This window comes from Calonectris borealis, chromosome 7 (genome assembly GCF_964195595.1).
Source record: "Calonectris borealis chromosome 7, bCalBor7.hap1.2, whole genome shotgun sequence".
In the NCBI taxonomy this organism is placed as follows: Eukaryota; Metazoa; Chordata; class Aves; order Procellariiformes; family Procellariidae; genus Calonectris; species Calonectris borealis.
This window is the reverse complement of record NC_134318.1, coordinates 26,715,083-26,726,571: the sequence shown is the minus strand read 5'-3', so window position 1 is coordinate 26,726,571 and position 11,489 is coordinate 26,715,083. Positions and strand designations below refer to the sequence as shown.

At 41.0% G+C, this 11,489-nt stretch overlaps 1 protein-coding gene across 1 annotated transcript; it reads left to right on the top strand.

The window, feature by feature from the left end:
- Positions 1-379: 379 nt before the first annotated feature.
- On the top strand, positions 380-11,471 carry CCNJ (cyclin J). Its single transcript, XM_075154759.1, has 5 exons — positions 380-450; positions 2,345-2,555; positions 4,995-5,294; positions 5,386-5,545; positions 7,178-11,471. Exons 1-5 carry the CDS (start codon positions 382-384, stop codon positions 7,587-7,589), a joined length of 1,152 nt encoding a protein of 383 aa, XP_075010860.1. The 5' UTR covers positions 380-381; the 3' UTR covers positions 7,590-11,471.
- Positions 11,472-11,489: the final 18 nt, after the last annotated feature.

Below are 11,489 nucleotides of genomic sequence, written 5' to 3'. Positions count from 1 at the left end.
GGGCCAGGCCCCGCCGCGGCCGCCAGCCGCGCCGCTGCGTAGGGTGAGTGGCGGCTTCGGCGGGGGAAGCGCCGCCGGCCTTTGTCGGGGCGCGATCTCCCTCCCCCAGGGCCGCGGCCGCCGGCTCCCCCGCGCCCCCCTCGCCCGGCCGTGCCCCGCGGCGGGAGGGGGCGGCTTAACGAGCCTCACTTGTGCCCCGCATGGCGGCCAGCTGGGCCGGGGGGCCGCGGGGGCCCCGCGGCGCGGGCGGCAGCTGATCGCGCTTAAGCGGGGGCGAGCGAGGAAGGGGCGAGGGTGGCGCTGCCCGTCCCGCCCCGCCCCGCCCGCGCTCAGCGAGCGCCGCTTCCTCCCCTCTGCCCAGGCCGCCGCGCCGCCCCGCCGATGGAGCTGGAGGCGCAGTGGTGGACAGGACAGCTGGCTGCCGACATCCACCAAGCGCTTCGCTACAAGGTAGCCTGGCGCGGCGGCGATGGTTGGTCCGCGGGGGGCGGTGGGGAGCCCGGGGGGCGACGGGGGGCGGAGGCCGCTCCCGGCGCCGCGCTGCGGGGGAGGTGGAGGGCTGGCGACCCCGGCGCCTTTGTCAGGGCTGGAACAATCAGAGCCGGCCCTCCGGAGCGGAGACGGCGCGGCGGCTTGGAGCGGGGTGGAAAGCGCGTGAGGCGGCCGCCGCTCGGCGGGCTCGGCCCGCCCGGGGTTTGGTGGAGTTTGCTTTTCTAAACCGTGAAAAACACGGTGTCGTCCCCTCAGTTGATGCTCAGGCTGTTCGTCCTCGGTGTTGACAGTTTATCGGCTGACCAGACTGTTCTCTCTCTGCACTTTAAAAAAGAAAAGGGGGCATGGCGTGCGTGGTCCTTTGGTTTGGATGTGCAAGTGGGTCCAAGTTTAAAGGCTGCAGAAAGCATTGTGATGCTATTGTAACAAAAAAAAAAAACCAACCCCCACACTAGGTGCAGTAAGCGTAGTAGAGGGTTTAGGCAATACTGCTTTGAAGTTGCTGCGACTGACTCAAAGTTGCTCTTTGGGGCTACTTTTACAATAAAGCACAGCTTGCGCTCAAGAGCTGAAAATCAGTTCACAGTGACTGAACCTACCAAAAATGTGCTTTTGTTGCCTGATAGTACTTGATGAGTGGATTATCTTTCTTGAAGATGTGACTGCTTTTTTTTTGTTTGCAGGGGCGGGGGGGGAACATAAGAGAACGACAGGATAATTTATTTGCTACCAAAGTTACCATTACTAAAACTGAATTAGTGTTGTGAAGGCTGAATTCTAAAGCTTAGTAGGTATGGGTGGGGTTTTTGTTGGTTTGTTTGGGATTTTTTTTTCACTTAAATAGCATGTTTCAGAACTTTGAATTGACCTTAAAACTTTGAAAATTTTGGGCGACTCCATTCCGACTGGACGTCATTGGAGTGTCCCGCTGGAAATTTAATTGTACTCAAAATCCTACTTAATTTGGGCTGCACAATCTAACTCATAAATTTATTCATGATAAAAGAAGACAAGCACTGCTGTTCTGCTGTATACAAGAGGAGATACTAGCTACTAGGCAGGAGCCTGGGGAATGTTCTTTCTACCAGTCCAAATTTTATATTCAAAATAGATCGTGCCACAGATTTTTCTCATCTGTGGTGTTGGTAGGGCTTTTGTTTTGTGGGGTCCCTCCCACAAACCTGAGACCGTATGAGGTTTATGTTACGCTTAACTAAATGCCTGAGAGCACACTGTAATCAGTGTCAGTGCAACATCAATCAGATCAGATTGTCAGGGTTTAAACATACAGCATACAGCAAACGTTGACACATGCACACCTGATTCCTCTTCCTAACATTGCTACCTTCAGCTAGCTGTTAGTGCCCTTCTCCTGGAGGCACCTGCAGAACTGGCAGCATTGGAACACGCAAACACTTCAGTACAAAGTCTGATTGCTTAGATTGAGCTGTAGCAGGAGAGGGTTGAGTTAAGCTATTGGACTTTGCATTGAAGCAGCTGAGGAGTACTCGCATACCCTTGCTGTTTCCCTGCTGGGAGGTACAGACTTTGCAGCAGAGGTAATACAACAGAAATGGTAAAAGCTAAAGTCACTCTAGCCGATTGCCTGAAGAAAAGATGTTAATTTTAAATTATTATACTAACGTTATGCAGAACCAAATTATTTCTTCTGTAATACAATGAATAGATTTTGTTCTGTGAAAAGGGATGCTGAAATGATGGGAATAGAAGGAAGAGGGGAGAAATCCTGTGAAAATTCCATGATAAATTTGAGAATATTGGCTACATTAATCTGATACCAATTCAAACTAAATGATGGTTTTAATAAAATTACATGCTGCTGTCCATCTAGGAGCTGAAGCTGCCCTCCTACAAAGGCCAATCTCCCCAGTTACACCTGAGAAGATACTTTGCAGATCTGATTGCCATTGTCAGCAATCGGTTCAGACTCTGTCCTGCTGCACGACATCTAGCTGTGTATCTGTTGGACCTCTTTATGGATCGTTATGACATATCTATACAGCAGCTGCATGTGGTTGCTCTTTCCTGTTTACTTTTAGCAAGTAAGTATGTAGCACCAAACTTGAACTAGAGCAATATAGGTTCTACTGCCAAATACAAGGCATGTCTTGATGGGATATAGCAGGCAGAGGAAACAAAGTAGTTATGAAAGACAGGCAGATTAGTGTATATCAATTTGGCCCAATTGGTAGCGCCTTTCTTTAGACTCTTGTTTTGACTTCTGTTGGCACCTGATGAAACTGAGGGGAGAAAAAACAAACTGTGGTTAAAAGCCAATGTTTATGCTTGGAAACAAATTATTCTAAGGTGAACTTTCAGAGCTGTATTGTAGGAATAGAAAGCCTGTCTTTCTGAGGACATCTCAAAATAGGCAGATCCAGTGCTGGAAATGAGAAATTTGCATACCTGTGATAAAGGAAGAAATTAAATAAACTATATGTAGACTGTACTGCACCCTGCTGATGGTGCTGTGTGGTTCTGGAATACTTCAGATTTCATAAATTGCAATGTTCTTTAAGCAAGCTAAGGCTAACATACATCCTGTATTGTCACATACAAAATGTAATACTGGTAAAATACATTGGTGAATGCACAGTACTCTGAAGACAGAACTAATTACAAACACTCATTATGAACAGTGCTGCTTATATATTGGCTAGATTCTTGTGGTGTCTATTCATCTTTTGACATTTGTGGACCCCTTTTAAGTGTCCCCAAAGAGATACAGGTGTAGTTTGATGGGATACCTGCTGGCAATTGGCTTAAACCAAGTTTCAGAGAAACAGGTCCTGGCAGCAGAACTAACTGTTGGTTCAGTTTCTGCTGATCTGTTTCTCTGAATCTATTTTCATTTTCTCCAATAAGATATATTGCATTGTAGCTCTAGGCCTTCTTCGCTAGAAGACCAGAGTGCTGAGGTGTTGGCTATTTTTGGTATATTGCTTCCTTTCATTGCATCCCCTGTCTCCACCAATACAGCTATTCAGCAGAACAGTTAAACAAGAAAAGGGTTATTTCAGATTCTTCTAGAGGTAAACTTTGACTGGATGCCACCAGCCACCTATCTTCTCTTGGCAAAGGATAAGGTGCTGAGTGTTGAAAACCTTGCCTCAGAAACCAGTGTAATCCATTTAGGAGAATGGATTGGCTTTGAACTAATGCCAGATTTTCAAATGAAATGTATGTTCTGAGGAGAATTATAATTTAAAAAAAAAGAAGAAAAAAAAAATCACCTCTGCCATCTTTCATAACAAGCTGCAAGTAGAGCTCCAAAAGCCTGGAGTACTCACTCTTCTGAGAAGCAGTGTATGAATTGGTTCAGAAAGCACAAACCAGAATGCTATTTTAAACTTTTGCCCTGTGTGGTTTAAACAAGCAGTTTAATCAGTGGTGGAATAAGTTGGACAAATCGCACTGTGATGTATCTGATAAGGTTATAGAAGTAATAAGAGAAATTATTATGTGACTCCTGAAGCTTTTATTTCTGTTATTACTGGAGTATGGGAAACAAAAACTAACAGACTGGGACTGGTGTTGGATTAAGTCCTGCATAAGTACCTCCACTGCTGGGAAAAAAGCAAACGTTCAGTACGTTCTGTCCTGTAAAACTCTCTAAAAATGTGCATTTACAACATATCATGTAGTAATGAATAGGGAGTGTAAGATGGAAAGAATTTGCAATGAAATTGAAATAGCACAACCATATGGCAAACTGTATGGAAACGTGACACTTGTTTCTCTTATTAATGGGTTTTCTACATATACAATTTTGCTTCAGGCTAAAAACATACAGGCCTGACAAGTCAAAGTCCAAGGAAAGCTGAAGCTACTAGCAGTGTTAAAGTTGAAACAGTATATATGGCAGCTTTTCAGATGCCCATTGCTGAAATCCACTTGTTTGAAATGCTGGAGCAGCTTATCAGCTATCAAATCTAAAACATACCTACCATAACAGGCATTAAAAGCACCATGTTGGCTAGAGCTCTAGCTATACTCTAATGAGTTTTAGAAACAAAAAGGGTGTGTGGGGGCGGGAGCGTGGTTAAAGCCAAATGCTGTGTGTTGTGTATGCCAAGTCGCATCACAGTGGTATTTCATTGATGATGGGGGCACATTATACAATTATTTGGTGACAAAAACTTGCATATGCAGTGCCAGTGATGTCCTAATACAGCTCACTTCTGCTCTTGGCAACCAGCTTCTGTGTGCTGGACTAGGAAAACCGACGGGAAATATGGCACTGCACAATATCCTACACAGTGTTTGACATTACCTGCTGAAATTTAGCCGTTTATAGTACATACCCCTTTTTGTCTCTGGTGACATCTTCCATTTGAGCTTTGCAGCTGCAGGAAAGTCTCAAGCTTGTTTGACATAGTAGAATTGAAATATGACCAAAGCAGACATTAGATACCATCTGTTTTATAGTTCACTCGTGCTGAACCTTTTTTTTTCCCCCTCCTCTTTCTGTTCACCTGAAGGTAAATTTGAAGAAAAGGAAGACAGTGTTCCCAAACTTGAACAGTTGAACAGCTTGGGTTGTATGACTAACATGAATTTGGTACTAACAAAACAGAATTTGCTTCATATGGAGTTGTTGTTGCTAGAAACATTTCAGTGGAATTTGTGCCTCCCAACTGCTGCTCATTTCATCGACTATTATCTTTCTATTGCTGTCCATGAGACTGATCTTCATGATGGCTGGCCAATGGTTTGCTTAGAGAAGACTAAGTTATATATGGCAAAATATGCTGATTACTTTCTGGAAGTATCACTGCAAGGTGAGTTACATATTTCAGGTAATGACTCCTTTGTTGTCTTGACAGACAATGTCCAACTTAAATGAATCTTTTTCTTACTCCTTCTTTCTAGATCATGCATTTTTAAATTATGCCCCTTCTTTAGTTGCTACTGCATGTGTAGCTTCTTCAAGGATTATCCTGCGTCTCTCACCAACATGGCCTACCCGACTGCATCATCTTACTGCATACTCCTGGGATTTCCTAGTGCCATGTATTGAGCGACTATTAATGTAAGTTAACAACAGCAGCTTTTTTTAAGCCCATTTCCGCATCTCTTGGTATGCTTAATTGCTGTTAGCACTGAAAGTAAATTTCTTTTTGAATTTCAATTTTTTTATTCTAAAAATACTTCAGTAATGTTGTTAGGCAATAACTGTTTTGTTCTTTCCAAAAAAGAAAACCTTATCAGATCTGACCTCTTTCCTGTTCTTTCAACAAACCTCAGGCTTGCATTTCCACTGAACATCTTTTGGCATGCTTTGAGAATCTGTAAATAACTTATTCCCAATCTCTGTAGTCTGCTCAGAGAGGAAAAAGAGATAGTGAAGAGTACCGAAGGCATAGGAGCTCCTACTTCCTCTGAAGACTCTATGCCTTGGAAGTTCAAGGGATGCTCCAGACAGATTATGAATCAAACATGCAGACTGTTTGCGTGGCCAGCTTTGGGGGGAGAAAATGACCAGGAGGTTGTATCCATTTTTGCTGTATCCATTTTTGCACTACAGTGGAGAGATACAGCTGACATGAGGTAAAAATGCCAACGAATGCCAAGTGACCCTTACTGGGAAGGGATGTTACACAATCAGTTCTTTTATTCTAAACCTTAAGATCAAAACCTATGCCCACCATAACTGCTTTCCTCCTACAGAAGTTTGCTCTTGCCCAGATCTAAATACAGTTGTGCTCCACAGAAGCACAGGAACAGCTGTATCTGGAAGAATCACATCTTCCTGATAAGTGTGACATTATCACCCCTGATGGCCTCTTTTGGCTTCACTAATATGTGTAATGAAAGGAATAGTACCTAAAGCATGCAAGTGGTGTTGCAGAAGTGTTTTCAGTATTGCTCTGTAACACTTGGCGGGGGGAAGCGTTTCAGTCGTCTTTGCAGTGCACCATAAAAAGTTAGCAGTCTTTTAGGAAAAACTGGTGAGGTGAACCCAAACTGTCTTCAAGAGATCTGCCCTGTAGAGGCAGTACCAAAAAATTTAGATGATTTTAGGCCTGACTGAAGTGTGCAGGTGGCACCTGCTTAACATCAGCATAAGAGGAAGAGTATCTCTAAATACATGAGACGGGTATAAATACAAGGGAATTCAGGTGAGCGAAACTGTCTAACTTAAGTACTGGGTGGGCTAGAAAAAAGGTGAGGGGAAGGGAAAAAAAAAATGCATTTCCACGCCCCAAAGCAGGATCCAATATAAACATACATATGATCTTTAAGTACTATAATGTAGATCTTTAAAAACCCTCTAATATCATATCTTTAAAAACCCTACACTCTATTACCCAATTTAAATGAGGTAGAAGCAGCAAGTTTTAATTGCAGGTTCTGGTAATCTGGCACTTTATTGCAGTACACTAGCAGACCTTATTGCACTGGTAATTTTAGATACTGCTGTATTATTTGTATTGTACTTGGCTTTATCTGCATTTTGTATTGCTATGAAATGAAGTGAAATGCTGAAAAGAAACTGTATCCTAAAGAAACAGGATAGACTAAAATGTTTTTCTTTTTAAATGCTTTGGAAGCTTTCAGGTAATTGCACCATTTGTTAAAGTGCTCTTAAAAGTTAACCCAGAAGAGTTTAAATTATTTTAATATCTATTTTCATGTATTCTGTCTGCTCAATTTGTTTTAGTGCGCATGATAATGATGTGAAGGAAGCAAACAAGCAAAAAGGACAACATGCTCAGTCTGCCCAACATGCTGTATTTCAGACCCCAGCTCCAACTCCCCAGCAGGCTAATGCTCAACAGCACATACCACAGTATCTCCAAGCTCATCAGTCTTCATTACAGTATCACCATCAGACATCACAGCAGCAAAACTGCCAACAGATAATATCATCTAATCATACAGCATCTTACCCACTTCAGACTTGCCCTGCTGCCTTACAGTCTAGTGTTCAGGCTCGAGGCCACGTACAGACTGGTGCTGCAATGTCATTAGCTGTCCCGCTAGACGTGAAGCCATGTATAAGTGTCTCCTACAACCGGAATTATCAAGTGAATGGACGATATTCCTGTGTTACTCCCTGCTTTGAGAGGTGATAAGTACAAAATAGTTTTGTGCTTGTTTGTTTGGGGTGGGAAGCTGTGTTGAGGGGAATTGTTTTGTTTTTTTGTTAAACCTCAAATAAGTTTGAGGGCAACAAATTGAATAAAAAAAGTGTCTTTCCAGAAAAAAGCAACTGGATTGGCAACCAGTACCATAGCTCAAATACAGACTGCAAAAAATAAGCACACAGAACACCCTCTAAAAAGAATGTGTATACCTGGGGGTAGTAAGTTCTTATGCTGGTACTCAGAATACTCTGTGCTTCTAACGCACATCTTTGAAATACTAGTCAAAAGAAAAATAGCTGTGGACTAACTACAGTCTTACCTTTTAATGAAGGAGATATGCAGTATTATTTTGAAGACATTTATGTAATCCCACCATACAGTATTAACACTTACTTTAAATTTACTGAAACTTAAGAATCCCTTGAATGCCAGACTTCTCCAGATACGTGGAGACCACAGGAAGAAACAAATCTCATCTGGCTCCATACTCTTGCCCCTTTTTCAGCACTTGTGGTGGATATTTGCTTTAGGCTAAGGCATTTGAGTTAACTGGTATTTTGGCTAGTTTTTAAGTTTTGTACCTCACAGGATAGACACTATGTTTTTGCTTCTTTTCTCCTCCCTATCCTTTTTATGTTTAAAGTAACTCTTTCATACTAACTCAGGGAATTTTCTACTCATTACTCTGTGCTGCTGGTTTGTACACTTAGTTGGGTATAACTTGAGGGAGGAAGGTAGAGAGGGAAGAGACTATAGCAAGTGGAGTGGCTTTTCTTCAGGGGCATCTATATGCAGAGTACCAAAGGGATATGTTAGTGTTCACAGAATGTAGTTGTGAACTACTGCCCAGCAGTGTGGTATTGAGTAATTGAAGAAAAGAGAAGGTTTCAGCTGAACTTGTACTGTACCAGAATTACTACAGTGGCTGTGATTCTTCTGTGTACACACACACATGTATTACTAACCAACAGAAAGCATCCTCCAATTGTACTGACAGTATCACTTGTACAAAAAAAGTACAGTTAAATGCTTATAGAAATCCAGTTCTGTCAGGTTTGTAGTGGAGGGAAATTCTCAGGTAATAGTGGGGCAACTTTTTTTTCTACTATTTGGGAGTTCCAGAAGAAAATGCAGAGATTTACTCTTCTGAATGGGTGGATCAAAAATATATTGCAGACTGAACTGCTTTATCACAATTAAGGTGCTAATTACATAAATTTATGGAATTACACTATCTCCTGTGGAGTGGATAGTCTGAGGGTAGAAAGCTTCACTCATCCAACTCCTGGATGAAAATGGTGGTAGAGATATTAACGGAGGATTTTTTTTTTTTTTTAATACAAGAAAATATCTGACTTTCTCTTGTGGTAGAATATGGGAGGAAGAAGTATGAATGACAGGATTCTTACTACTTTAAAATATCTTTATAGTATGTGGGCTTAAGGCTTTTTTCTTTTATTTGTTCTTTTACCACCACCTTCTCCCGTCTTGGTGGCAGCACTTAAAATTGCGTACCATCTAATGACACTGAAGTATTATGAATCATACAGAGACTGTTTTGAAAGCAGGGGCAATTAAGATGATGAAGATTAAGGCTTTATCACAGGAGAGGGGGCCTTACCGTAATGTTCAGAATGGAGGGAGAACAGCTGTGTTCATTCTTTCTGGGGCTGAATGATAACATGCTACAAAAACCTATATATTGTTGAGGAGAAGAAATCCTGTTTCTCCTGTTTTGTTTTTGTTTGCATAAATCCCAATTTATTTTGCAGGCTTTTGTAGCATATTTGTGCAAGTGAAGAGGGATAGGAGGGTGAATGAAAGAGATGACCCTCTCTGCTTTATGCTAGAGTATCAACTTTGAAATAGGCATAGTGTGGTCAATTCTTAATTAAAGTGCAAGTTGGTTTGGTTTTGGCTTTTTTTTTCCTCCCCTCTTCATCTCTTAATGAATATTTCCCCATGTCTGAGAGTAGTGTTAAGTAGAGACTTTCCACCTCATAAGATGCCATGCTTTTTATTCAGCATTGTTACCCATTTAAGAGGGAAATAGACTTCTGCTGGTTTCATTTTGTTGCAATGCTATATCCCAAGTCCTCAGTGCCCTAACTACCTCTGATGCTATGAATGTACAGTCTTGTAATAGACCATGACTTGAAATAACAGCAGATGCCTGTAGCATTTTTTTTCTCTAAAATCTTTAAATCAGCTAATTTGTCATCTTTATTTGTGACACAGCAGTATAGGCTCTTCTTTTTTGGGGTATTAGTAAATTTATCCCATAGGCATTTGATATATAAAAATTTAACTAATACTTAACACTGGAATTATAATGGGCGGGGGGCTTATTCAGTTAGTTAATACTGCGAATTTACATTTAATAGGGTATTTTTTATTTGACTATTTTAAGACATTAGGTCAACTGTAAAAAGATCCACTACATGCTCTTTGTTTTTAATTTATTACTTAGTCTAAGTTTTTTCTGACACTACAGCTGCATAATGACTACAGAGAAAATGTACACTGAACAGTTTCAATGTATTATTTAAAAGGGCTTTACCAGTGTACATTAAAAATACACTGTTCTTACTATTAGAACCAAAATGTGTTTTTTATGGCATAAATAAGAATGGTGCTTCTAAATGCAAAATGTCCAAAACAATGGAATCGTTGTGAGTGCTATGCATTCAACTTATTTTTAAAAATAAAACTAGTTTTGAGTAAGAAGGCTCCAGTGTGTATTATGCTTTTGGGGGGGGGGGAAGATGGGGTTAAAGATGTAAACTGACCCTAATCTGTCTTGCATCATCCCTGTGTATAGGCTGAAGATGTAAGAACTTTCTTCTTTCTCCCCACCCTTTCTGCGACACTATAATAAGCTTCAGGAACCTGCTGACTTTACAATTTAAAAAAAAAAAAAACGGAAGGAAATCATGCAGGAAGGGGCTTTAAAACTAATTGCACCCACAGCATATGCTAAACACTGTACACTTCCACAGTGTGTCTAGTGCACAGTTGTAACAGATCAAGAACAAAAGAACTGTAGTAGTTCAAGAGCAGGGGGGTGAATTCATTTTGTTCTCATTTGAAAAAAAAAAAAGCAGTGATACTGGCAATCTTGTACTTCTAACACTAGAAATCATTTAGGAGATGACGTGGGAATAGCCTTTTGTCAAGAGCTACATGTGCTTAGGTTATTTACAATAGCTGTGAAGGCTCAGTCATGCTGAAGGCAGCATAAAATCATGTGATGCATCCTAGGAGAAATATTTTTGGATACTTAAAATTTCTGATAACTGCTCCTTACTAAAAGAAATTCTAGTTCTTCCTAATAATGTGCACATTTCACATTTCTAACAAGGCTATGTGATTACGGCTAGATTTCCAAAAATTAAGTAGGTTGCATAGAATTTAATTCCTCTAAAGTTGGAAAATAAAATTGTGAGGTCTCTCTGTTAGCTTGCACCCATCCATTTAGGAATAAACTCTGATTGTGAAAACCCTTCTAGAGGGCCTAGAGACAGAGGGAGAGCAAGCTCTACTCTGTCCCACTAAGGAACAAGGGCTTACATGGCTTATTACATGGATACTTTGATCTGGAAAGTTTTGTTCTCACCATTAGGCCACCAAAAGTCAAGTCTGTCTAGACTGTTTCCTTGAAATCTCAAATTTTCATATTTTTTACTGTAATTATAAAATAGGAAATACCCATGACCTTTATGAGTCTCTAACAACTAAAAGGACTGCCAGCTACTTTTCACTTCAATATTTCAGTAGAAGTCTCAACTTCAGATTTTAAATTGCAAGTCTAAGGCTTTTTATGTTTGTACATAAGAAAAGCTTTATCTCTGCTTCCCATAACCCAGGTTCATTATCTACATTAAA